This window comes from Rhinolophus sinicus, linkage group LG10 (genome assembly GCF_036562045.2).
Source record: "Rhinolophus sinicus isolate RSC01 linkage group LG10, ASM3656204v1, whole genome shotgun sequence".
Lineage (NCBI taxonomy): Eukaryota > Metazoa > Chordata > Mammalia > Chiroptera > Rhinolophidae > Rhinolophus > Rhinolophus sinicus.
The window spans coordinates 62,426,753-62,454,008 of NC_133759.1; the positions used below are offsets into that span (position 1 = coordinate 62,426,753).

Below are 27,256 nucleotides of genomic sequence, written 5' to 3' on the forward strand. Positions count from 1 at the left end.
ACCCTGGCTGGGAAGTTTGCCTGGGACCTGATGCCACGTGGATCCCCTGAGCTTGCAGGGGCGGCCAGGTCTGCCTTCAGCACAGATGGCAGGCAGGGCTGGAGGGAGGGTAGGTTTATAGGACTCAGCCTCAACCTCAGAACACAGAGGGGGCCCAAGTGCAGCCTGGAGGTGAGCAGGCCTGGACAGGGATGTCTCTGCCTGACTCCCAGCACCTCCCCCTCCCCAGTAAATGTACTCACCCATCCGGACATTCTTGACCCTAATGGCAATGGAAGTGTTCGTTTAAAGATGCACTTGACCAGAACTGCCAAGAGGGACTGATTTCTCTAGGTCCTAGCCAGAGAGAATGCCTGTAAATGGAAGACGTGCTACTTCTCAGTTACCAAACAGCAATTGCTTTTCTTCATCATTTCGGCAGGAATTCAGATGTCACAAGGAAGAACATGCCTGTGTTTTATCTGGTAATCTTTTATCTGATTAGGCTGAACTTCTCCTTTGGGTATTCCAGATTCCTATTCTGACAGCTTTCTGGAAGGAAGTGGCCCCTGACCCCTCATTTAGCCCCTGCAACCATGTTCCAGGCACTGATTCATTTTGGCAGTCTCCAGCCCCCTTTCATGGCCTGTTGCTTTTCTTTACTGACCTCAAAAACCCTGTAGGAATGTGCCAGCCTCACTCATTTTTTATAAAGCCACAATGGTTGGCAAAACCGAGGTCACCCTTTGCGAGTGCCGGAGCATTTGTGTGGAAACAGCCACCCCCAACAAATGTGTGCACCTGTTTGTGGCTAATTGGGAACTTGCTCACAGTGACAACCAGCCATCTGCCATTCTGGGGCTGGAAGGCCAGGGAGTACCAGCAACGAGCAAACTGTGGGTGCTAGCACCTCCCAGAGCACAGAAACATCCAGCTCCCAGGAATATGGCAGCTATCTGTCTGTGTTTGGTGTGGGGCACCCCTAGGTTTTTCAGATGGCTTGAAGAAAAAGCCTGAGCTTCAAACTTCTCTTTTCTTTCCAGTGCTAAATCTCTTCCTTACCTGAAACCCAAAGCAAAGGTGCCTAACAAGCACCTTAAATATAATGACCCAATTAAATGTCTGTAGTAACTTCACTACACAAATAAATAAACTAAGCCATTTAAAATGTAACTTGGACTGCAATCTTCTTTCCATACACACATAACCATAACTCAAAATTCATATTTTTATAAAAATGCATATGCAAAAGTAAAAAAGCTATAGTTACTGCCTGTTAGAACACTCAAGTCACAGTCTAACATGTGGCCTAAATATCATCAGAAACTAAATAAAAGGTTGTGAACATGGGCCTCCGAGACCTTGGGCCAGGTGTCACAGCTGGGGCTCTATGTGATGCTGTGTTCCATAGAAACTCCAGATTTACTGTCATTAGGAATTGCACTAATTAGAAACATTTGCCAGTCTTCTGGTGTTGTCTTGTACAGGTGATAAGCCACCTCCTTATCTATGCTTGCTAGAAACCTGTGGCGACTGTCAAAGTTTTGTATGATACTGAAGGAATGGGACATGGTAATTCCTAACAGTTAGAGAAAGTATATTTCATGTCTGTTAAGTGGTGTAACAGGTGCCAACTTAACTATTAAACATTGGAGCTGGACCCAGTGTTTGAGGATGACGGCTTGCTCACACATGTCATTATTAGAAGGATCTTGGTTACTGTGTATAAACACTGATTTCCTTAACTAATCTACGCTCATTGATCAACAACAGCTCAGTGATTAGCAGCTTAACGTATATTATCAATTTACTTAGACCAATTTTTCACTGCACAGATTGCCTTCAAGTTACCCTTTTTATAATTTTTAAAAAAATCACATTTCTCTCATTTGTGTGGGAACTTGGCCTTCAGCGATGAATCTAGTTGATTTTCTCCTTGAGTTAATAACTACTGAGTTCAAACAGTAAATTTTTCTCTATTGATTCCTAGGTAAAGAGATATTAAAGGTAACAAGAATATGAAAACACAGTACAGTTAAACAACACAATTTGAACTGTGTGGGTCCACATATATGAGGATTTTTTTTTCATTAAATACTGTTTTTGTCCATGGATGCAGAGAATGGACTGCATGTATTGTTCTACGCCACTTTATTTAAGAGACTTGAGCATCCACAGATTTTGGTAGCTATGGGGGTGGGAGGTGTTTTGGAACCAATACCCCCTGGATACTGAGAGTAGTTAAGTTTCTGGGGAGTCAAGTTATACTCAAATCTTCAACTGCGTGGGTATAGCATCGGTGCCCCTAACCCCATGTTGTTCAAAAGTCAACTGTTATCACTGTCCCCTGACCAGCAGTACCTGTTTTATCTGAGAACTTGTTAGGAATGCAGATTCTCAGGCCCTACCCCAGACCTATAGAATTGGAGGGGCTGAAGGTAGGACCCAGCAATCTATTTAACAAATGGTTTGAGAACCACTGCAACAGAATGATAGAATAAACACACCAGAGAACACAGGGAGATTTTCAAGAAGAGAGAGTGATCAATAATTTAAAATAGGAAAGAAAGTCAGGAGACTGAGGACAGCCTAGGGGGCGAGTTTTGGGAGACTACTGGAGGCTGACCAACAGTGATGCAAAAGGAGCACTGCTATTTGGTCCCCCCAATCAATGCTTTGAAACACAGCTCACACTCACTGGGCATTACTAGGTGGCAGAGACTGGGCTAACCCTCTCTTTAAGGACATATTATGCTATTATCACCAGCATCCCCATTTCACAGATGTGAAAACTGAGATTTAAGGCAGATTAATTTAAACTCACAAACAAGAAAGTAGCAGCTGTGACTCCAAATCTGTGCTTTATTTAACCACTTTGCCTAACTCCACGGGGATTCCTAAATGGAGGAGTGGGTGAGGAGGAAGGAGAAGACACTGCTCAGCTTAACTTGGAGCTTCAGAATTTGTAATTACAGTGGACACTGATGGATCCTATTAAAATGCTTTTTTTGGGGGGTGAGGACAGGCTGCTTTTTAAAACTAGATTAATGTGGATTAAACCACCTAAGAGATCTGAACACAGACAAGACTGAATATGTGTTATCATTCAGTGTTTCTTGAACCAAACTAAAATGACTAGTCTATAATTGTCCCCTAATAGCAAAGATAGTAAATTTAGTGTTTTTTTTTTTTTTAAAGAGCTACAAAATCAGACCCCAATCATTTTCAGCACAATTTTAAAACAAGGCATCCAAATTCTCCTGAGTCTCACTTAGGGTGAGAAACCCAACAACCCAACACAGGCCCCTTAAACACAGAGGCATTCCTGATGCCCAGCTTTTTATACTGACTCCAAAAATTCATCGTTGAGATCTCTGCCCCTGATGAGTTATCTGTCACAGGATACCAAGGTCTGGCACCAGATGGAGAAAGCAGGAAAAAGCTGTAACTTTCCTTCACAGTCAATCATAAGCAAAGGTAGAAAGCTAGGGCTCAAATCCACTCAATGTCTAATGCTGCTGATTATTGCAAATAATTAGTTTAATAAAACTGCTTATAGACTGAGGTAGTTTCATAATAGCTAAAAAGAACTGCCCTCCACACTTCCCATCCCACCAAACCAAAACCCAGCCAGCGGGTTAAGCAAGCAGAGTTCATCTGGTCCAACCTGTGAGTTCATAGCTGCAGAGGGAGACCCACCGGTGTGTGAAGACTTACCTAAGGCCCTGAGGTAAGGTGGTGCTAAATCTGGAGGAGTAGTGGTTGGTGGACTGGTTCTGGGGACTCCAGGTCAGAACAGCAGCAGTCAAAGAGGAGGAAGGGGAGGTGGGAATTGGAAAGCTGGGGTGGAGAGGAGAGAGAGGAAGGGGGGAGGGGCCGGAAAAGCCATGCTCGCTGGGCTAGACCTCTCCCCCCTCCCTCTCTTCCTCTCCCAAAGCACAGGTCTTTCCATTCTTGGAATTTCCTCCCCACCCTTTTAAACATTTCTTGATCATATCTCAAGCCAAAGCAGGTTGTAGTCATTTACAGAATGGACACTGAGAACTGAAATATAAGCCATTCTCCTGGCCTCTTCGTGAAACTCCATCACTGGGGTTCAATGTGAGCACACATTTCTAGGCTGCCTGGGGTCCCCAGCTCCCTCAGATGGCTCAGCTCCTTCACAGGACTTCAAGGAGACTTTCCTGGGCAAGTGCTGTGTGGCAGACAAGTGCTTGCCATTTTACTCATAGGAATTCATTCAATCCTCAGAGCGAATCTAGAAGGAGGTGTTATATCTAATTTATAGAAAAGGAAATGTAGCTGGTACTTGGGTTTAGATGCAGGCTACAGCCAGGATTTAGACACAGGCTACAAAAAAGCTTCACGTACTTAGAAACAAATCAACAGACCAATCAACCCGCTGGCCCTAGACCTGTGATTTGAAGTAGTAGGGTTTGGCCTTAGAACTGGATTCGGTCCCAGGTCTCCAAATTTGGAAGTTTCGTGGCGTTACCTAATCTTTGTGAGACTTGCTTTCCTCATTAGAAAAATAGGGATAGTGACATGTCTTGGGCAGATGACGATAGACTTCTGTGAAGACACCTGCCTATGTTCTGTAAATGTGTTCTTTCTTTTCTGATTGTATGTCAAACCAAAGGTTTTACTAAACATTGTATTTCTATCACTCTCAGATCAGATTATTACTACTACTAAGAATCCTCACTGGGGTTATCTAGGTTAGAGTTGCCAGTTTAAATATTTAGAACATACTTATACTAAAATAAAATTACTTGGTGTTTATCTGAAATTCAAATTTAAGTGGCGATCATATATATATATATATATATATATATACACATGCTTTTGTGTGTGTGTGTGTGTGTGTAAATCTGGCAACCTTAAGGTTTGGTAATAAATCACATGGGAAAAAATATTTGAAAGCAACTTGCCAGGACCTAGGTGTAAGCACTTTTAGGATTTGCTCGACAGATCAACAGTAACTGGTGGAAGTTTAGCCTTGAAACTTGCTCTTCTGACACCATGACCAATCTAAGGAGTTTGTGTCAGACCCTCCTTATCGCTGTACTTTTGCAAAGATGCAAGAAAGCTTCTTGTGTTCAAGGAAATACAGCATCCTCTCAGGTAGAATTCCTTTGTCATTAATTTTTTTTCTGTGGCCTACCTTGTAACAAAGGACAAATTACTCTGTCCATCTGCATGCTTGATAGGGATCAACTGTCAAACTATTTTTTTAAGTCTAAAGAATTTCTAATAATAATGAAAATGTGATGAGAGCATTTTCTAAACATTAGCCAGCTCACTGAGCCTTCCAATTGTGTTTACTTTGAAACTTCAACTCTTTTAGAAGGAACACAATCCAAAGAATGACTTACGCTGAGGTGCAGGTTAACAAGAAAATCTGTAAATATTTAAAATAAAAATAGTTTACAAATTTATGGAGACAGAAAGTAGAATGTGATTCTATAATAATTACAGAAGCTGAGGGGGAAGAAGGAATTGTTTAACGGGCATTGAGTTTCAGTTTTGTAAGGTGAAGAGCTCTGGAGATGGGTTGCACAACAATGTTAATATATTTAACACTACTGAACTATACACTAAAAAATGGTTACGATGGTAAAATTTATGTTATGTGTATTTTACCATAATTAAAAAAAATTATCTCTTACACAAATCTAGAGTTAGAAAACAGGGCACATGGAAGAAAACACAATCAGAGAATGTTTTCCTACAAAAGAATGTAAAGTCAAAGAAATCTATTCCTCTGCTGGGAAATTTCCTACTAGACAAGTGAAAATTATTTATGGTCAACTTAAAGCCCCAATGCCTTACCCCTTCTTCCTGCATGTGTGACTCCGTGTGTGCTTCCTGATCACATAGAACTGGATTAACCACGCAGATGATAGCCTGAACACGTGTTATGGTGTCACTCAGTGTTTCTTGAACTAAACCAAAAACACTGAAATCTGTATCAGTGAGGGGATGTAGAAGTCATCACCCCAAATGCCATCTCTTAGCTCAGGTAGACTCTGGATCATTTGCACTTTGAGGAATGGAAGAAGTTCATGTCATGCTACTTTCTATTCATACCAAACGCCAAACATGCAAGTGTCTTAGCCAGCCACTATATGAAAAGCTGAACTAAACCGTTTCATTTTAGTACCAAGTAGCAGCAATGGGTGTAATGGATTGGCTCACTCCTAGAGAAAAAAACTGAGAACACAAATAGGTCAAGAGACTTACTTCCTGTACAGGATTTCATCCTCACTGTTCTGTTAGTGGCTGTCTAAAGATGTAAGAGTTTGGAATACTTACAACATAGTAGGCACTGAACTAAGAACATGACATGGGTTATTTTACATAATCCACACAACAACCCTTTTCCACAGGTAAGATTACCACCCCCATTTTACAGATGGAAAAACTGAGACTTAAAGAGATGATGAGACTTTCCAAAGTCTACACAGCTCCTCAGGGTTGAGCTAGGGTTGGAACCCAGCGTGACTCTGACGTCTGAGCCAATGAGGAAGACAATACATTGCTGCCAGAAACAAGCTGTGCAGAATCCTCTGGCATGTGGGTCCAGGAGCTCCCCAAAGTCTAACTGAACTGCATTTGCATTATCAACTCAGTCCAGTAGGTACCATTAAACATCTTTTGGATTCGTTTTTGAGGAATTAACAAGTGGAAAGGCAGAGTGGAAATTCAGAGGATATGGGTTCACCTCCAAGGTCTACCACATCAACTATAAACTAAACGTCGATCGGATAATCCATCATCAAAAATTATTTATTTGGGAAAAAGAAAGTGCTGCAGTCTGCTATGTGCAGCCATGGTGAGCTACGAGCAAGTCCCAAAGATAAAGAAGGGAGTGCTTTTTTAGTGGGGAAGAGGAAGTTAAGGAGAGGAGCTATTATAGCCATAGGGTTCTTGTAGGGTCCCAGAGACCAACACAGGGCATGACAGCTCCTCCTACAGGTTCTCCTGATTCCTGCCTCGGTAATGTCTCTGTTCTAAGTTTCGACAACCATATGTGCAACAGAAATGTGATCTTGATTACCAGGCCTCAGTTTCCACATCGGTAGAACGAGGATCTCAACAGGTACAATTTGAGGAGAAAATGATATAAAATATGTAAGAATATTTGGCACCTAGTAGATATTAGTAAAAACAGTGTGCATTGTGGTGAAGTGAGAACATGAGCTCTGCCATCAGATGGCCTGGGTTCAAATCCCAGCTCCACATCTTACCAGCTGTGTGACTTGGGCAAGTTACTCAACTTGTCTGGGCCTCAATTTCCTCATGTGTAAAATGATAATAATACTGCCTAGTTCATAGAGTTGATACAAGGACCAAGGGACTGAATATTTAGGAAGCTTTTAGAAAAGAGTATTCCAGGTGCCAGGCACTGTTCTAGCTCCTTCACGTGCATTTTCTCTCTTGATTTTCACAACAGCCCTATGAGGTGGAGGTTATGTTACTCTCCATGCCTCAGACCTGGAAGACCATGGGTACTGGAATCAGAAAGGGCCAAAATGTTCTTAGGCCTATGTGCAAAAACCTGGAATGAAGAATTCTCTGTGGTTCCACTTTTCCCAATGGAACTCCTGTTTAGACACCTACAATAGGACCTCTTCTTTTAATGATCCATTCAACATCCAGGCCTTCTTATAGATTTGATAGCCAGGATCAGCCGCACAATTTGCAAGGCCCAGAGAAAAAAGAAAATGCGAAACCCTTTGTTAAAAACTCATTAAGAATTATTTGGTGACAGAAGAGCATCAAACCAAGCATGAAGCCCTTCTAACTGGGGGACCCGTGTGACTGCACAGGTCACACGCCCACGAAGTCAGAGCGGCCCACAGCTTTTTCCCTGGTAGGTTTCCACTGTCTTAATTGCTTCCTTTCTGCCTGCCCAGCCTCGGACACTTGGGCCCAGAACTGAATGAGCCTGTTCACAAAGGCACACAAGCCTCTGGGAGCCAGCCTTCCCCACTTTGTGGGGACCACAGGCTCACTGCTCTGGGGTGGCAGGGAAAGGCTTTCAGCCTTGGTTTGGGAAGTTCCATTAGGCAAAGTGAGTAGTAGTATTCCACAACTCTTACATTCATTTTCAAAGAGGACTCAGTGTAGAAGAGCTGTAAGTCACTGTGCTAAGCTCTGAGTTTTTAAACAATAAAAAATGACATATAAAAAATTCTGACAAAAGCACTATATTTTCTTTGCTGATACATGAAAACACACTGACATGCCAAGAAGAAGAAAAAGTATAAACATTTCTATTCCCACCACCCTGAGACAACTGTTAGTCATGACAACAATAAAAATAGCTTACTTTTTTTCTGCCCCTACCACAAACCAGGCAGTGTGCAAAGCACGATAATACTGTATCACATATTTGAAAGTTACTAAGAGGGTAGATCTTAAATGTTCTCACCACAAGAAAAACAATATGTAATTATGTATGGTGACAGAAAATATTAGAACTTCTGATATTTATTTTTATCCATTCCTTTGAACATGTTACTCTATCTCATTCATTTTGATGTGTTACTCTTTTGTGAATACATTACGTTGGTACAGTTCTACATGTGTATAATTGTATAAATAAATAAACAAACAAATAAATAAAACACATATATTGAGAATAAATGGGGCTATATGAACAAAAAAATTTTAGAGGCCACTGCATTATACTATAACTTACAGAGCAGTTTTTATATATGTATCATGTGTTTGAATTTATTGGTATATATATATTTTAAAGAATGGAATATTATTTTGTTTTTTTTTTCCACTTCATATATTGTAATCATCTTTCCATGTTAATAAACATTCACCTACAACAATATTTTTAATGTAAGTACTGGACTCCTTCAGTACTGCTTTTGATAGATAAGATCTGATGATTTAGAATAAGGATTGATATCCATGTTACATTCTTATGCCCTCACCCCACTCACACTCCAATCAATGGTGGAATATAATTAAGTACCTGGAAGCCAGGGACTCTTCTTAAAAAATACATCTCTCTTCCCCAAAGAACTGAAATCAGGGACGTAAAGAGATATTTGCATACCCTTATTCATAGCAGCATTATTCTTAAAAGGCAAAAATGTGGAAGTAACCAAAGTGTCCATCCATGGATGGATGGATTAATAAAGTGTGGTTTATCCATACAATGGAATATTATTCAGCCTTAAAATATAGGAAATTCTGACACACAGGACAACAAGGATTAACCTTGAGGGCATTATGCTAAGTGAAATAAGCCAATCACAAAAAGATAAGTACTGTATGATTTCACTTATGTGAAGTACCTAGAAAAGGCAAATTACTATAGACAGAAAGTAGAGTGGCGGTTGCCAGAGGCTGGGGAAGGAGGGGAGATATTATTGTTTAATAGGCAGAGTTTCAGTTTCGTAAGTGGAAAAGTTTTGGAGAATGATGGGGGTGACAGTTGCAAAACAATGTGAATGTACTTAATTTCACTGAACTACACACTTAAAAATGGTTAAAATGGTAAAAACATAAAAACCAAAAACAAAAAAACATGCCTCACTATAATAGATGGGACCCAGTAGAAAGTGGAAGCAAACTCCCATGTATGAGTCTCCATTCTGTACCAGGAACCCCGCAAAGTGCTTTATCTCATTCAATCCTTGCAACAAACTGCTTAAAGAAAAGGGACCTTAAGTTCAGATGGCTTGAAACCAGCAGATGAGGTGGGCTTGCCTGAAATTCGCTTTCAAATCCAGACCCCATACTCTTCCTCAATGTCTCCTATAAAGGATGTAGAATGACTGTGGCTCAGGAGCAAAAGGAGGACGGGAAACTCAGCCTGCGTCCATCGTAGCCCTTGCTTGGCCCAGTGTCTCCCACACTGTAGGTATTTGCTCTTCAAGAACGAATGGCATTGAGCAGCGAGAAAAAGCCAAAGTATTCCCAGGGCACTGCTGAGCAAGTGCTTATTTCCTGCCCTCTCACTCTTAAGCTGTCTCCTCAAGTAACTAATATTAGACTTGGGACCACTCCACTGATAACACCACTTACCACGGAGCAGTCCACTGCCTTCTGTCTCTCACCACCTTTTATCAAAGACAGCAAGGGTCCGTGTGGGCCTCTTTACACAGGTGTAAGTGCAAACAGTAAATCTGACCTAGTTCAGGAGACCTGGGACTGAGCAGGTCTGCTCTTATCTACCTGAATTGTCATGGCTATGTCACTCCTCGGTCCATCAGATATAAAATGGGGCTTCAGATGCATGATCTGAGGCAACCCTGACATTCTATGCTTAGAGCAGATGAAAAAGTGCATATTGTAGGGGACGAATGATTCCAAACTCAGGGCTATTCAGAAAAGCAAGTTCAGAACTTGATGAATGATTACCCTGGAATTAAAGTCCAGGGGAGCAGTGAATCTGGCAGGAGTTCAAAGAGCAGACTTCTCCAAATTGCTTACCTCGTGAATGCATTTTAATACTGAGCTTTTAGCAACTAAATAAACCCACACTTTGCAAAGTGAATTCCATAGAACACTGGTTTGGCAAGATGCTCACACATCAGGGAAAAATGAGTGTGGGAAACACTGCTGATGTGTCTTCTTGGAGATTCACTACGCACATGAGGAGACTGGAAACTTACTGAAAAAACTTGAACTTTTTCATTTTTAACTAGGTATTCCCCATACTCATTTGTTTATGGTTCCCTATTTGTTTTTATCTTGTTTGTTTTTTCACCATAATTTTTTTTCACAGTAACTCTTAACTTCTGGCCAAGCCATTGGAAAATGTTAAACCATGATATGGTAATAGAGGTATAATGCCTCATATATTTTTTTAATCTCACTTGTATTGTGGGGGCAATCTTACACCAACTTCACAAGGTGAAGATGATGATAAATGAGGTAATGGATGTAAAATATGGAAAACAGTCTAACACTTAGAAGTGTTTACAAATCATTAAAAATAAATAAAATATGAATGCACTGAACTGATTTACAAAATAACGTATCTGTATCTTCAAGTCAAACCTTAAAATAGAGTCATTCCTTAGGGAGAAAAGCCACTTCTCAACAACCTTTTCACAATAGCATTTTGCTGATTCATTAAAGTGCTGGCCTGAAACAAGACAGAAACGTTCATCTTCTATTAAGTCAGGTTTCTTTATTCTGCCAGCAAGGAAGGTAATCATTCTTACAAGTTTGTGTTGGAATACAAACATGGAGACTCCTGAGTGGTAAATGGTGACTCCTGAGTCCTAATTCTGCCACTCTAGCTATGTGACTTAGACAGTAAACTACTTACCCGCTCCAAAGCTCAGGTTCCCTATCTATAAAATGGGGATGCTAATAGTGCCTATTGTCACAGCGTTGGTAGGAAATATTAAACATATAATAATAATATCAGTAACAATGCCACATAATATTTACTGAGACAAAGAAACTGAATTCCAGAGAGGTTAGTTACCCACAGTTACAGAGCAGCGGCTGTCCCTGCATTTAAACCCGCTCAAGTGCAACACCAGAGTTCTGCCTCCATGACGGCCTCCCCATTTATGCGAGTATGGACTCAGCACAGCACCTGGCCCTGGGAGCTGCTGTCGTTATTACTGCTACTGATTTTAAAGGCCCTGGAAATGGAACGATATTTTAGAGCTTTAAGTGCTCCAGAGGTATAAGGACTAGGGGAAGAAGTCTTTGATCCCCATTCCCCCAATCATTAACTACTTTTAGGACATCCAGAGAATTTCCTTTCCCATGGGAAAATAGCTGCACTTTGAAGCACAGCCGTACGTTGTGAATTATTCTTTCCCATTTGAAGCTGGGTGACAATATACTCTCATTTTAACCCAGCCCTGAATTGTCAATTATAGCCACTCATTTTTCTTATAAGTACAAGTGCCCTAATCACATACAGTGTTTCCCCAGAAACAAGACCAGGTCTTATATTAATTTTTGCTCCAAAAGATGCATTAGGGCTTATGTTCAGGGGATGTCATCTTGAAAAATCATGCTAGGGCTTATTTTCCGGTTAGGTCTTACTTTTGGGGAAACACGGTAGTTACTTGGTAACTTCCATCTTTCAGGATGTTTGGAAGAAAGGAAGAAAGAAAGAGAGAGGGAGGGAGGGAGGGAGGGAAGGAAGGAAAGAAGGAAGGAAGGAAGGAAGAAATGCTTTGCTGTTACAGACTCATTTGTGGCTGGCTCAGTGACAAAGCCTTGACTCCTTGCCTAGTCAGCTTTCAGGAATTCTCTGTATTTGTCTGCATTGTGTTACCCAAGTAGCTTGTTATCTTTGCAGCTTAAGGGCTGACTTGGAAATTCAGACTGTCAACTATTTAAAGAAACTGTAAGTCCCCATTCCACTTCTTTAATTAAATTTCAGAGAGCAAGGTTTCCTACTGGTTATGATCATGTTAACGTAAAATACTCTTAAGGAAACATGGCAGGAAGCAAAGTAAGAAGGGGAGGATTGTTGTTTCTAAAGGCATTCTAGGAAGAAGAGTTGAGCGAAGCCATTAAGGCAAAAGTGTACAGGGCATGTGGAGAAAAGAGAAGGGAGGCATAAACAGGTCTTAAGGAATGTGAAGAGTAGAGTACAGAAATGAAAATGTGTCATGCAAATTAAGTAGAGCCTTGAATGCCAGGTTAGGGTATTGGAGGGTAGGTATCTGTGCAATGAAAACTGTAAGTTGTTGGAAGTCAGCAATGATGATCGAATGTATGTCTTGGGAAGAAAACTGGGGCGTATGTGCAGGTGGCATGCAATGGAGTCAGAACAGACCTGGGAACTCACTGGCTATGTGACAACGTCTCGTTAGGCCTAAAGTTTTCATCTATGAATTTGTTAAATGGTGATGATAACCATTATGGTGGGAATTGAATGAAATCAGGAATGGACCTATTAAATATCATAGAAAGCTTTCAAACAAACAACACACACACATACTTTGACAGATACCACGATCCCAACTACACAAAGTTGTTCACCACAGCAGTATTTATATTAGCAAAAAGAATGAGAAACAATTTATATTTGAAACAGCTGGGGGGTGGTAAATCATGTCGATCAATTTGATGGAAGATTAAAGTGGTGCTTGCAGGGACTGTCTATTCTAAACACTTTGTAAATATTAATTCATTGAATCCTCATAGCAATCCTATGGGGTATAGACTATTAATGTAAGTCCTACATTACAGATAAGGAAACTGAGGCCTGGAGAATTTAAATAACTTGTTTGAGATTACACAGGTAACAAACGGCAGACGTCGGATTTGAGTGAGGCTGTCTGGTTCTATTCTCTTTGCTCTAATCACTATATAACATTGCATTGTAGTATTTTATTTTGCTGGTTTTCTTAAATTAGTTTTATAACAAGACTTCGGAGAAAAAAAAAATATCCTTTCCATTCAGGGAAGGAGAAGATCTGATAGGGAGGGGGTAGTAGCAACCAAAATTTTGCTTCATTGTAAACCCAATGACAAAAGTTCACATATCCTTTTATTTCACCCTCATCAGCAATAACTAATGCTTGTAAAACAAGTTACAAAGTCCTTCCACATCATTCACCTCCTCAAAACCATCCTGTAATGTTGCTATTTTCATTAATCCCAATTTATAGATGAGGAAACTGAGGCCCAGAGAGGACAATTGGCTCACTCAGGTCACGTTCCTAGTTTTTTTATTCCCAATCCTATGCTCCTTTTACTATTCAGCATGGTTTAAACAATTTTAAAAGTGTCCCCCACTTCAGCCTGATAATCACTCAGGAATCCACCAGGAACAAGCAGAAGTTAAGAAAAAGGGTTGGTTTGGGCTTGGCCAGACTAACTCACCAACCTTGAAGTCTTAGGGCTAAAAAAGCTGGACTACCAAACGAATGTCTCTTTTAAGACTTCTTCTGCCACAGGCTATTGATCTTCCCTGAGGAAAGTTTGTGGAATCAGCCTATGTCTCCTGTTCTGTCCCCTAACACGTTATCATGGCTTCTTCAGAGTCCTCTTGGTTCCAAAGCCTCTTCAGAAGTTGCCAAGAGATGGGACGGAATAATGATACTGATGAGGGCAATAATGACACTATAATAATTAATGATAATAGTCAAAGTGTAGCGAGAGCTTGCTACATGCCAGATACTGCCCTGGGTAAGGTTTACATACATTTACTCTCACAGCAGTCCTGGGGGTAGGTGCCATTTTCCTGATGAGGAAATGAGCCTCAGAGGGTGTCTATTGCACGCTTGACTGGGAGAAAGTAAGGGAGGAAGGGTCCGCAGGACACAGACTGCAGAGTGCGGGCTTTTGGCTCTGAAGCCCTCATTTGTAAATCAACTTCAGACTCAGCCCCTCCCTGGTGGCATTCCTTGCATATCTCGTCTTCCTAGGAAATATGGCTTCTCCAGGACAGACAACAGGAGAACGCAGCACTTCTTGATCTTAATGCTCTAGAAAGTAATTTATCCTCCTTTTATCTCCCGACATTTTCTTTTAAAAAATGGTGATTATTGATATTTATGATTCCTTCAAACATATTTCCGAACCTAAAACATTTAAAAAATAATATAGCACAAAATGGAGCTAACAGGAGCGTGTGATGAGTGGATCTCTGCGTGTTAAGGGGACTCCCCAGTCATTCTACCAACTGAACAGGAGACGAGGGGAGTGCTTGGAGGTTCTGAAGTGAAGTGTTGCTCTGGGACTAGAAGTTTTCAAGCTTGGAAGGCATTATTTGGTTATCAGGCCGTTAAGCAGCACACTATTCAAAGACTTGGCTGGAACTGAGGACTAGCTGACCTGTAAATAATCTCCGGGTAAAGTTTAGCAGCAGTCGAACATTAACGTGGTCGAGACTAGCCTTTCAATGGGTCACTAGCTGTGAGCTGCTCCTAATAGGAAGCCTTTTCTCCTTTAACTGTTTCCACTTCTCCAACTACAGCTATTGCAGTAAAAGGACAGACTAGAGCAGGTAGAGGGGGAATTCAAATATAAACACTCTCTGATGATGTGGCCAGTTAGGCAGTTAGAACAAGCAAGTGTCTTGGTGGCAACAATACAACTGTTAGGTCAAGTGTTTGAAAGGTGAGGCCCCTTTAGGGCAGCTGCAAAAGAGAAAGCCCCTATTAATCCCTTGAGTAACTAGGCAGCTGATGGATTTCATCTTTTTGTGTTTATGGCATAACTCTGCAAACACAGGATTATTATAAGTTTTTAAAAAATCATCACAGGCTACCATTAACTTTTTATAGATTTCTTCATCGTGTTAACAGATGACTGAAAACAGAAATTTGGAGAGCTTCTGCTTACAATTCCCTGTCACTCTGGATTGAAAACTTGTAAGAAAGCTTCGTTCCCGGATTTATTCACAAAAAGAATAGGTCTCTATTTGAAGAGGGAAGCGATCTCAGTCTCTAGCCTTGGGATCTACTTTCTTTTGATTTTTCTATTCATTGTTATTTAAAACAGCATGAAAAGATTCAGCTAGGGTTATTTTGCATAGTAATATCAGAAAAGGAATGCTTTTACCTGGTATAATCCCCTTTGGCTTCCTGAAATAAAATAAAAAAGAGAGAGATGATTGATTTGTATTTGTTAATTAAGCTAAATGATTTTACTCTTGATCATTTCCCCCTCTTAACGTTCCTGAAATTTGTTTGGAAGAATGTACAGGAGAAATACTTTCCCTCCGACCCTGAGGAAGAATGTGGCATCGTCAAGAAAACACTAGTATCCATGAAATTTTTATTCTTCTTAACAGAAGAGACAACTACATATATCTGGAAAAGCACAGATGATTATTTATCCTTTTATGTTTCTCAGACCATGTGATAAATGCTTGTCTAGTAGAGTGGCACACTTTTTAGTCTGCATACAGACCTTTTAAACCATGACACAGGTAAGTCAACACATGCTACTTGTTTACTCTTTTGAAGCCAGCGTGGAACACACTTGGTTTTTCAGGACCAGTGCCTCTAAGAATGAGCGTCTTTAACTCAGCCTCAAGAAAATGTATACAGAAGTTACTAAATTTAAATGAAAATTATAGCTGTTGTAACAACTGCTCTCTTCTAAATTCAAGTACCCAGAGGTCTTTTCCAGGAATATGCTCTTACTCTTCCCTGAGAGCAGTCTAAATTTCATTTTTCTTTGAAACATGCACTATCACACTACAGCTCATGCAAACTATGCTAAAACAGAAAACGGTGGTAACACTTTTCATTGGCAAACAACCAACTGGCTAAAAAGTCCGCAGCTACTGGCCCGTGCAAAAGTTTCAGAGTTGCAGGCAGTTGATAAAAACTAACAAAAAGAAGCAGGTAAAAGGCAGCTGGTTAGTTCTTACCTGCAAAACAAACGCGGCTAACTTGAAGACGGTTTCGCTGTCCACTTCGATTTGGCCCTGTGGGTGGAAACGGAAAGCATCAGTGAACACAGGCCGCCCCAGGTTGCAGCAAATGGCTGTGGAGTTGGGGAAGCTGTCACAGCTTGGCACCTCCAGTTTAGGATCAAATGCAGATCATACCATTGCCGAAGAAAGGGAGGGGGGCGTGGAGAGACACATCCAGGGTTAAGGGGAAGCCGCATTGTGAGTGTGTGTGTGTGTGTTAATTAGCTGTAGAGAATTTGTTTAGAGAGCACGATTCTGGAAGGAACATGAATGACTTTGAGGCTGAAAATTGAGACAACTTCTAAATGAATAATTTTTAACTCTACAAGTTCATTTGTAAACTCTGCAGACTTCCTTCGATTAATTCTCTGTGTCATAGCATGGTTATTTTGGTATACACACAATGCTAATATTATTAAAACTACAAATTCACGTCTGTGTCAATGATACATTATTGAATTAATATCTCTACCATTACAGATAAAATGTAAAGCCTTAAAAAGCAGTTACAGCAAATGCTTCAAAGACTAAAATTCTGTTGCTTTATATTGAAATTTGATGAGCTCTAATTTATCATTTTTCCACTGTGTTTTTTTTTTTTTATCCTTCAAGATCCCAAAGAAAAATAGGAGTTCTGGGCCTCGGTTAATAGGGATACTTTTTCAGTAGCCTGGTTGGCATGCACAAGTGTGTGTGGAAGAGAGATTGTTTCTATCGATAATACTCACACATGTCTTCATTTATTTTGTTAAATGTAGTGATACTGTTACTACATTATGTAATAAATTGCAAAACTAAATGGTTTAGAGAGATCTTTATTTAAAAAAGATTTTTGGTGATATTCTAGCTTATAAGCATAAACAGACACAAAAATAATTCCACTTAACCCACCCCTGGTCTGAGTCCTGTGTAATTAGTATGTGAAAGTGCACACTGTTTAATAACAGGAAACTCGTGGGGCTGGAAATTGCCCTGCACTCCGAGTTTCTTTCTCCTTCTACCTGTTGAATCCAGGCTGGAGAGTTTTCTAGTTAGACCAAGAGCATCAATAGTGAGTCATTAAGTAGTTTTAGAATAAATGCACACTAAGTAGGATTACAGAAGCAGTTAGCTCAGTGAGGATTTCTGACAAGATTATGCTTTTCTCTCAGGTTCCCCAGCAATTTCACTGGGGTTCTCAAAAAATAAAACAAAACAAACTAAACTAAAGCCTTAAGATAAAATAAACCAAAAACCCAGGCCATTACAATGTCAGCAGTGATAATTATCCATGTTTCTCTTATATTACAAAATGAAAAGAAAATAATTTCATTCACCAATATCTAAGTGTCCCTTCTGAAACCCAATGCAGCGGATCTGCTTCCAAGTTTTTTGCTTCAAAAGCTGACAGGCCCAGAGCCTTGGAATTCAAAGCTCGCCTATAATCTCTAGCAACAGATTATATAATCAAAGAGAAGCCAGGTTGATGGTAGGAATCAATTGCCCTCTGTCTTTCAGGCAAGAGACAGTGGTTTTCTGACCTACTGAAAGATGATGCAGCAGTTAACCCGTTGAGCCGACAGTTAAGGTGAGGGTTGATCGAGCTTAGATGTTAGAAAGGTTCAAGTCCTTATTTTCAAGGTAAAAGAACCTCGTGCAGAGGGAGGGGGGAAAGGAGGGGAAACTCAAAACCATCTTTGAGTTTGAAATTAGGCCCAAACTCAAAGTTAAAGTCAAATTTGTCTTGAAATCTCAGAGAAGAGAAAAAGTGGACTATTTTATGTATTAAAATAACTAAAGCTGAATGAAATATATTGAAAATATTTGCCAACTCCTCTGACACCCCAAGACCCCCTTTGCTTCATCAGAACATTAGGTGAATCATCCAAACAATATTTGAGACACCAACTTTTCAATTTAGTAAATGGAAGTTCAGCAGATAAAAAGACGTCAAACAAATACTCTTAAGGACGCTGCCAAGTAATTCTCTAACTTGGAAGGGTCATTAAATATTTAAAACACTGAAATGTGGAACTGAAGCATGAAAAGCACCCGGCTCAGACAGCTCCAGAAGAGTGGGGAGGCAAATACGCAACTCACCTGTGGACTTTTTCACCTACAGAAGTGTCCCCAGCACAGTTCTGGTGCAGGCAGGTGATGGTAGGGCTGCGGGTGGGCCCATCAAAACCCAGTGAGAGAGGAGAATGTCTAACCTGGCAGAGCCCACACTCTTCCATATACCTCAGTCCTCACTTCACCTTCCAGTTAACCACTGTTCTGGAAATCCAAGGCAAAATATTTTGACTTCCAATAATGATGTCAAAGTTGCCTGACGTGTGCATGGAGTTCACCTAACAATGGATCAACCAGGAATACTACTATTGGCCTGGTTCTCAGCAATTTCTCATGGTGAAATTTAATTAAGACTTATACAGAACTCTAGAATTTCATGCCTGAAGTGCAAAAGTTCTTTAGAAACTGCAGTCTGCCCTAAGAGAGAACATTTCTTTTACCTACAACCATGGTAACAGAGGTAACCTTATAGGTACTAGGCAGGCTAACCCTCGAGAAACAGATCTCCTCAAAGAGAGAGGTAATAGGATCCTTCAGTGGGTTTACAGGACTGTCAAGGATAAACAAAGAGAAGCAGAGTCAGTCAGATGATGCGGCTGAATGCACAGAGGTAATATGAAACAGTATCGAGTCTGGTGCTACCACCACGGTTAAGTTAACTGGATTATGGCTTCAATCACTAGGTCACTGGGTTCAGCCTCCATGCTGGACATCTTATTTTTGTCCTTTGCTTGTTGGCTCAATTGATCAAGACATCGTGCTAATGAGGTGAAGTCTCAGATTGTGCTTCCCAAGTAAGAGAACAGAATAAAAGGAAGTTTGAGAAGCTGAGAGCGAATTGAGTGAAAATGTGACTCCTATTATTTTACAGATGATGGAACTGAGGGCCAGGGACATGAAGTGTACTACCCAATCCCATAGCAGATGTTGACTCTGCACTCCCTGTCCAGTGCTTTCCACTCTGCCATGCACTAGTTAACTTGCTACGACTCCAGTATAAATATCTCACGAGGAGTCTCCCAAAGGTATGCTTTAGTACAAACTGGAATGAGGTTAAGACTGGAAAAATGACTCCAAATGCCACCTCCACTGTTAGTGGGACAGTATGTCATCATCAAACACACACACTCATAGTAGAATGGGAAAACTCTTTCTGAAGACTCATTCTGCTTTTTCTGTATTGACGCAGTTCTCCATGAAATCTTGTTCTGCACTATAGTGATGGGCATTCATAACCTGGTCACAAATACTTAGGATTTGGAACTACTTGACAAACTGTGGGAGACTTCAGTTTGTATCCACGTCTATTACTAATTACCTACCTATTTTAGAGTTTTAAGTCTATAAAACTATTAACTCGTAGAACACCAACAAATAAATATAGAAGAAATGAGATAGAAAATTACCACTTGCAACAATCATACTGCTAACTGATTCAGGCAATAGTCTTCAATAAATAAAACTATTGGGTGAATGTTAGATGAGAAGCAGGACAGGATATTTACAGAATCTCAAGGGATCTCTCCACAGGGGAAAATTAACTACAAAGTGGAAAATGGTAACTCTTCAATGGTGAAACCTGGCAGATACTGTCTTAACCAAGGAACTATCACCAATGATTGGATAGACTATCACATGCCTTCTGATGGTGTGTACTGAGAACATAACCTCACCTAGATACTATGCTGGTAAATGTAGACGCTTCACAACCAGAAATGTGGGGGGTAGGAGAGGGCCCTGATTTGTAGCATTTGTTGATTTCCATGGTGTAAACACGCCCACCATGGCTGATTTCTAGCTACCAATATATCACAGAACGTGGCGTTGGGAAGAGATGTGAGAATCGGCTCTCATAGCTGGTACTAGCTGGCTCCAGCTTACCACTGGGTAGCATTCCTGCCAAAAATACATCACTAGATCTAATCATGAGAAACCACAAGACAAACCCAAAATGAGGGGTATTCTATAAAATATCTGGCCCATACTCTTCAAAAATGTCAGTGTGCTCAATGCCAAAAAAGGTTGAAAAACTGTTCCAAAGCAAAGGAGACTAAAGAGTCACAAGACCTAACTGTAGTGTGTTATCCTGGATTAAGAGGAAAAGTTGTTATAAAGGGCATTACTGGGACATTTGGATGGTATATTAGGCAATAGTATAGCTTCAATGTTAAATGATCTGAATGTGATATTTGTTATATGATATTTATATAAGGGATGTCTTTGATCATAAAAAATATTCAGTGAAATATTTAGGGATAAACAGTACAATTTACTCACAAATAGTTCAGAAAAACTTACACATATTTGGCGGGGGGGCGGGGAGGGGGAGTGCGCAAATATGGCAAAATGTTAACAACTGGCATATTTGATTTGTTAGACATACTGGCATATTTTGTGCTGTTCTTGCAACTCTTTGATGAGTTTGGAATTATTTCAAAATAAAACATTGGAAAAAAATGACATATTTTCCCAGAGTGCAGGCTATCTATTTGTCTTGACTAGTTAGCACCCCTCCTTTTCTCTGAGCAGAATATCCCATTCTTTTGGAGAACTGCTTTTAGTGAAAACAAAATCATCATTCTGTAGGCAATTGATGGAAGCTGGTCCAGAGAACTCCCCAGGGATTTTCTAAATTAGAACTAGGGAAGGAAGCTCTTTCTCTCTCTCTCTCTCTCTCTCTCTCTCTCTCTCTCTCTCTCTCTCTCTCGAAAAATTGAGGAAGATGTGATGGCAATTCCATCCTTAGTTGCTTAGGTCCAAGACCTCCATGGCACAGAGTTGGGCAGTGAGCAACCTGTGCAACTGTATTTAGTGACTCTGCTCCTTCAAATACATTATACACCTTATTTCTTTTCCTTTAAAAATTTTTATTGTATTATTTATTTATTTTTATTATTAGTTTCAGGTGTACAAGACAACATAGTGATTAAATATTTACACACCTCACAAAGTGATAACCCCAAGAAGTCTATTTCCCATCTGACACTGTACATAGCTATTACACTACCATTGACTATATTCCCTATACTGTACTTTATACTCCGTGACTATATGTTTTAAATTATAACTGACATTCAACATTATTTTATATTAGTCGCAGCTGTACAGTGTAGTGGTTAGGCATTTATATAATTTATGAAGTGATCCTCCCTATTAATTTAGTACCTATCTGACACTATATATAGTTTTTACAATATTTTTGACTGTATTTTCCATATTGTTCTTCACATCCCCATGACGATTTTGTAACTACCAATTTGTACTTCCTAATCCCTTCACCTTTCTCACCCATCTCCTCAACCAACCCCCCTCCTTTCTAGCAACCATAAGTTTGTTCTCTGTATCTATAATATGAGTCTATTTCTGTTTTCTGTTCATTTTTTCTGTTCCTTAGATTCTACATATAAGTGAGATCATATGGTATTTGTCTTTCTCAGTCTGACTTATTTCACTTAGCATAATATCCTCTAGGTCCATTCATATTGATGCAAATGGTAAAATTTCATTTATTTTTATGTCAGAGTAATACTCCATTTTTTAAAATGTACCACATTTTCTTTATCCAGTCGTCGATTGATGGGCATTTTGGTTGTTTCCATATCTTGGCTGTTGTGAATACCGCTTCAGTAAACATAGGGGTGCATATATCTTTTTGAATTAGTGTTTTGGATTTCTTTGGATCATAGGGTAGTTCTATTTTTAATTTTTTCAGGAACCTCCAAACTGTTTTCCATTGTGGCTGCACCAATTTGCAATCCCACCAACCAACAGTGTATTAGGGTTTCCTTTTCTCCACATCCCACCAACACTTGTTTAGTGATTTATTGATGATAGCCATTCTGACAGTGGTGAGGTGGTATCTCACTGTGGTTTTGATGTGCATTTCCCTGATGACTAGTGACACTGAACATCTTTTTATATGTCTATTGTCCAACTCTGTGTCCTCTTTGGAGAAATGTCTATTCAGGTCCTCTGCCGTTTTCAATTGAATTGTTTGTTCTTTGGTGTTGAGTTGCATGAGTCTTTTATAAATAATTTTGGATATTAACCCCTTAGCACATGTATCATTGGCAAATATCTTCTCCCATTCAGTAGGATGTCTTTTCATTTTGTTGATGTTTCCTTTGCTGTGCAAATGCTTTTTAGTTTGATGTAGTCCCATGTATTATTTTTTTGTTTCCCTTGCCTGAGGGCATATATCAGTGAAAATACTACGAAGCGTGAATTTCTGAGAGTTTACTTCCTATATTTTCTTCTAGGAGTTTTATGGTTTCAGGTCTTACATTTAAGTCTTCAATCCATTTTGAATTTAAGCTTGTATAAGGCGTAAGAAGGTGGTTCTGTTTCATTTTTTTACATGTATCTGTCCTGTTTTCCCAGCACCATTTATTGAATAGACTGTTTTTACCCCAATGTAAATTCTTGCTTTCTTTGTCATAGGTTAACTGACCATATAGACATGGGTTTATTTCTGGGATCTCTAGTCTGTTCCTTTGATCCATGTGTCTGTTTTCGGCCAATACCGTGCTGTTTTGATTAATGTAGCCTTGTAGTATAGTTTGATATCAGGTAGCATGATACCTCCAGCTTCGTTCTTCTTTCTCAGGATTGCCGTGGCTATTTGAGGTCTTTCATGGATCCATATAAGTTTTAGGACTATTTGTTCTAGTACTGTGAAAAATGCCATTGGTATTTTGACAGGGATTGCACTCGATCTATAGATTGCTTTGGGTAGTATGGACATTTTAACTACATTAATTCTTCTTATCCATGAGCATGGTATATGTTTCCATTTATGTGTATCTTCTTTAATTTCTCTCTTCAGAGTCTTATAATTTTCTGAGCACAGGTCTTTTGCATGTTAGCTTTTGGTTTGTCAAATATGGCTTTTATTATGTTGAGATATAGTCTCTCTATTCCCACTTTGCTAAGAGTTTTTATCATAAATGGAGGCTGGATTTTGTCAAAGCCTTTTCTGTATCTATTGATATAACCATATGATTTTTAATTTTCATTTTATTTATGTGCTGTACATGTTGATTGATTTGCAGATATTGAACCAACCTGCATACCAGAAATTAATCCCACTTGATTGTGGTGTATGATCTTTTTAATGTAATGCCAAATTTGGTGTGCTCAGTTTATTGAAGATTTTTGCATCTATGTTCATCAGAGATATCAGCCTATAGTCTACTTTTGTTGTAATGTCTTTGTCTGGTTTTGGAATCAGGGTAATGGTGGCCTTGAAAAATGAGCTTGGGAGCCTTCCCTCCTCCTAGATTTTTTGTAATAGTTTGAAGACAATAGGTGTTAATTCTTTTTTGAATGTGTGCTAAAATTCACCTGTGAAGCTATCTGGTCCAGGACTTTTGTTTGTTGGGAGCTTGTTGATTACTGATTTGATTTCATTAGTAGTAATTAGTGGTTCAGATTTTGTTTTTCTAGATTCAGCTTTGGAAGATTGTATGCTTCTAGGAATTTATCCATTTATTCCATATTTTTTAATTTGTTGGTGTATAGGTACTCATAGTATTTTCTTAATTTTTTTTCTATTTCTGTGGTGTCAGTTTTAACTTCTCTTTCATTTATGATTTTATTTATTATATTTTAGTCCTCTTCTTTTCTTGATGAGTCTGGTTAAAGGTTTGCCAATTTTGTTTATCTTTTCAAAAAGACCAGCTCTTAGTTGCATTAATCTTTTTTGTTTGTTTTTTTAGCCTCTATTTCATTTATTTCCACTCTGATCTTTATTATTTCTTTCTTTGTACTCACTTTGGATTTTGTTTGGCATTCTTTTTCCAGTTAACTTAGGTCTAAAGTTAGACTATTTGAGATTTTTCTTGTTTCTTGAAGTACGCCTGTATTGCTATGAATTTCCCTTTAGGACTGCTTTTGCTGTGTCCCATAGATTTTGGGTCATTGTGTTTTCATTTTCATTTATCTCAGGGTATCTTTTGATTTCTTCCTGATCACATTGTTGACTCATTCATTATGTAGTAGCATGTTCTTTAGCCTCCAAGTGTTTGCGTGTTTTTTAGTTTTCTTCTTGTAATTGATTTCTAGTTTCACACCATTGTGGTCAGAGAAGACACTTGATATGATTTCAATCTTCTTAAATTTACTGAGACTTGTTTTGTGGCCTAACATGTGGTCTATCTTGGAAAATGTTCCATTTGCACTTTAAAAGAATGTATATTCTGCTGCTTTGGGATGAAGTGCTCTAAAAATATCAATTAAATACATCTGCTCTAGTGTGTCACATTTAAGGCTACTGTTTCCTTGTTGATTTTCTGTCTGGAAAATCTGTCCATTGGTATCAGTGAGGTGTCAAAGTCCCCCACTATGATTGTGTTACTGTTGATCTCTGCCTTTATGTTGGTCAATATTTGTTTTGTATATTTAAGTGCTCCTATGTTGAGTTCATAGATATTTACCAGGGTTATGTTCTCTTGTTGTATTGATCCCTTTATTATTATGTAATGTCCTTCTTTTTTCTCTTAATATAGTCTTTATTTTATTCTATTTTGTCTGATTTAAGTATTGCTACCCTAGCTTTTTTTCTCATATCCATTAGTGTGAAATACTTTTTCCATCTCTTTACTTTCAGTCTATATGTGTCTTTCAGTCTCAAGTGGGTCTCTTGTAGACAGCATATGCATGGGTCTTGTTTTCTTATCCATTCAGCTATCCTATGTCTTTTGATTGGAGTATTTAATACATTTACATTTAAAGTGATTATGGATATGTACATAGTTATTGCCATTTTATTATTCATATTTTTTATCTTCTTTTGTTTGTTTATCCCCTTCCTCCTCTTAAAGAAATCCTTTAACATTTCTTGTAATACTGGCTTGGTGGTAATGAATTCCTTTAGCTTTTCTTGTCTGGGAAACTCTTTATCTCTCAATTTTAAATGATAGCCTTACTGAGTAGAGTGATCTTGGTTGTAGGCCCTTGCTTTTCATCACTTTGAATATTTCCTGCCACTCCCTTCTGGCCTGCAAAGCTTCTGTTGAGAAATCAGCTGGTAATTTTATGGAAGCTCCCTTGTAAGTAACTAGTTGTCTTTATACTGCTGCTTTTAGGATTCTTGCTTTGTCTTTAACCTTTGCCATTCTAATTATAATGTGTCCTGGTGTGAGGCTGTTTGGGTTCCTCTTGCTTGGGACTCTCTCTAATTCCTAGGCTTGTATGTCTATTTCCTTCACCAGGTTAGAGAAATTTTCAATCATTATATCTTCAAATAGGTTCTTGATCTCATCTTTCCTTTATCCTTTTTCTGGTACTCTTATGATGTGAATATTGTTACACTTGATGTTGTCCCAAAAGTCCCTTAAAGTATCTTGTTTTTCATTCTTTTTTCTTATTGTTATTACAATTGGATGTGTAAGCTAATTTGTCTTCTAAATTGCTGATTTGATCCTCTGCTTCATCTAATCTGCTGTTGAGTCCTTCTAGTGTATTCTTCATTTCAGTAATTGTATTCTTTATTTCTGTTTCTTTTTTATGGTTTCTATGTCCTTCTTTATGCTCACTATCTCTGTTGAAGTTCTAAGTTCCTTAAGCATTCTTATAACCAGTGTTTTAAACTGTTTCTGGTAGGTTGATTGCCTCCATTTCATTTAGTTCTTTTTCTGGAGGTTTCTCCTGGTATTTTATTTGGGACATGTTTCTTTGTTTCCTCATTCTGGCTGTCTCTCTGTGTTTGCTTCTATGTATTAGGTAAGTCTGCTATGTCTCAGTCTCTGTGGGATGGCCTTTGTAGTAGGTGTCCTGTGTGGTTCAGTGGCACAGTCTCCCTGACCACCTTTGTGTGTGTGTTCCAGGAGTGTCCCTTGAGTGTGTTGTGTGTGTTCTCCTGTTGTAGTTCAGCCTTTATTGCTTTTGGCATGTCAGTGGGTGGGACTGACTTCCCAGGCTGACTGGCTGTGCAGATTGGCACAGTATATGAGCTGCTGTGAGGTGGCTGACCTCTTAAAGTGGGACTGACCCCTATGGGCTCTTGTCCCTATTGAGACCCCCTTTTGGGTGTGCCACTTGTGGGGCTAACCAGGTAGTGCTCTGGTGTGATCTGAAGCTGGCCTCTGAGTGGTTTTTTCTGGTGTCTCTTTAGATAGGCTCCTATGTAAGTCAATTTCAGCCTTGCCTGTGACTTGCCTGAGGCTACCTGGTAGGAGCCACAAAGCTACATGCTGTTTGCTGCTATCTGTGCTGGACCTAGAGGCCTGTGGGGGTGGCCTTGCTGTGAACTGAGGCTGGTTGTCACCAGTATTGGGCCTGTGGCTGCTGAGTAAAAGGCCCAGGGCCCCCCTAGTCCTGTTGCCACCTGCTGGCTGCCCGTAAGGTGCAGTCATTGAAAGAGCCTCCTTAGTTGCATGTACCAGGCTGGTTAACCAAATGTTGAGAGTGTCCCCAGTGATTTAGCAACTAGCTGGGCAGGGCAGGGTTCCAGGGAGTCATGTGGTGTATGCTGTGGTTTGTTATACAATGTTCATGCAGATTTGGTGCTTGCACCAGTGCTGGCCTGTGACCAGTTTTTGAAATGCCCTGAATACACCATGGCTATCCACCACTCACCTCAGGCCCACAGATGCCCGAAAGCTGCCCAAGAGATGCTAGAGCTCATGCTGTGACTGACTGCTTGCCACCAAAAGTTCCCATGGCTGCTGCGGGCAGTACGCTGCTGTAAAACGCTTTTGCAGCTTGTGGGGTGGGGCCGGCTGCCAGAAGTCGAGAGTATCCCAGGCAATACAGCACTAGCTTAGTGGGGCAGGGACTCAGCCCCTCACCAAGGTCGTGTGCATGAGTAGATTTTACAAGACCAATGTGGTCTCAGGTTTGGCC

The 27,256-nt window shown here is 39.7% G+C and overlaps 1 protein-coding gene across 11 annotated transcripts in view; it reads right to left on the minus strand.

Moving 5' to 3' along the window:
• Positions 1-27,256, minus strand: part of FRMD4B (FERM domain containing 4B) — a 375,301-nt gene that overhangs the window by 44,061 nt on the left and 303,984 nt on the right. For 9 of the 11 annotated variants that reach the window (XM_019711733.2, XM_019711729.2, XM_019711732.2 and 6 more), the window contains 2 exons: positions 16,316-16,372; positions 15,499-15,521 (listed from right to left, as the gene is read on the minus strand). In XM_019711733.2, the coding sequence (XP_019567292.2) occupies positions 15,499-15,521; positions 16,316-16,372 (80 nt within the window). Of the gene's footprint in view, positions 1-15,498; positions 15,522-16,315; positions 16,373-16,495; positions 16,574-27,256 lie in introns of those variants that run through there. The other 2 variants (XM_019711736.2, XM_074313269.1) reach the window with 2 other exon arrangements.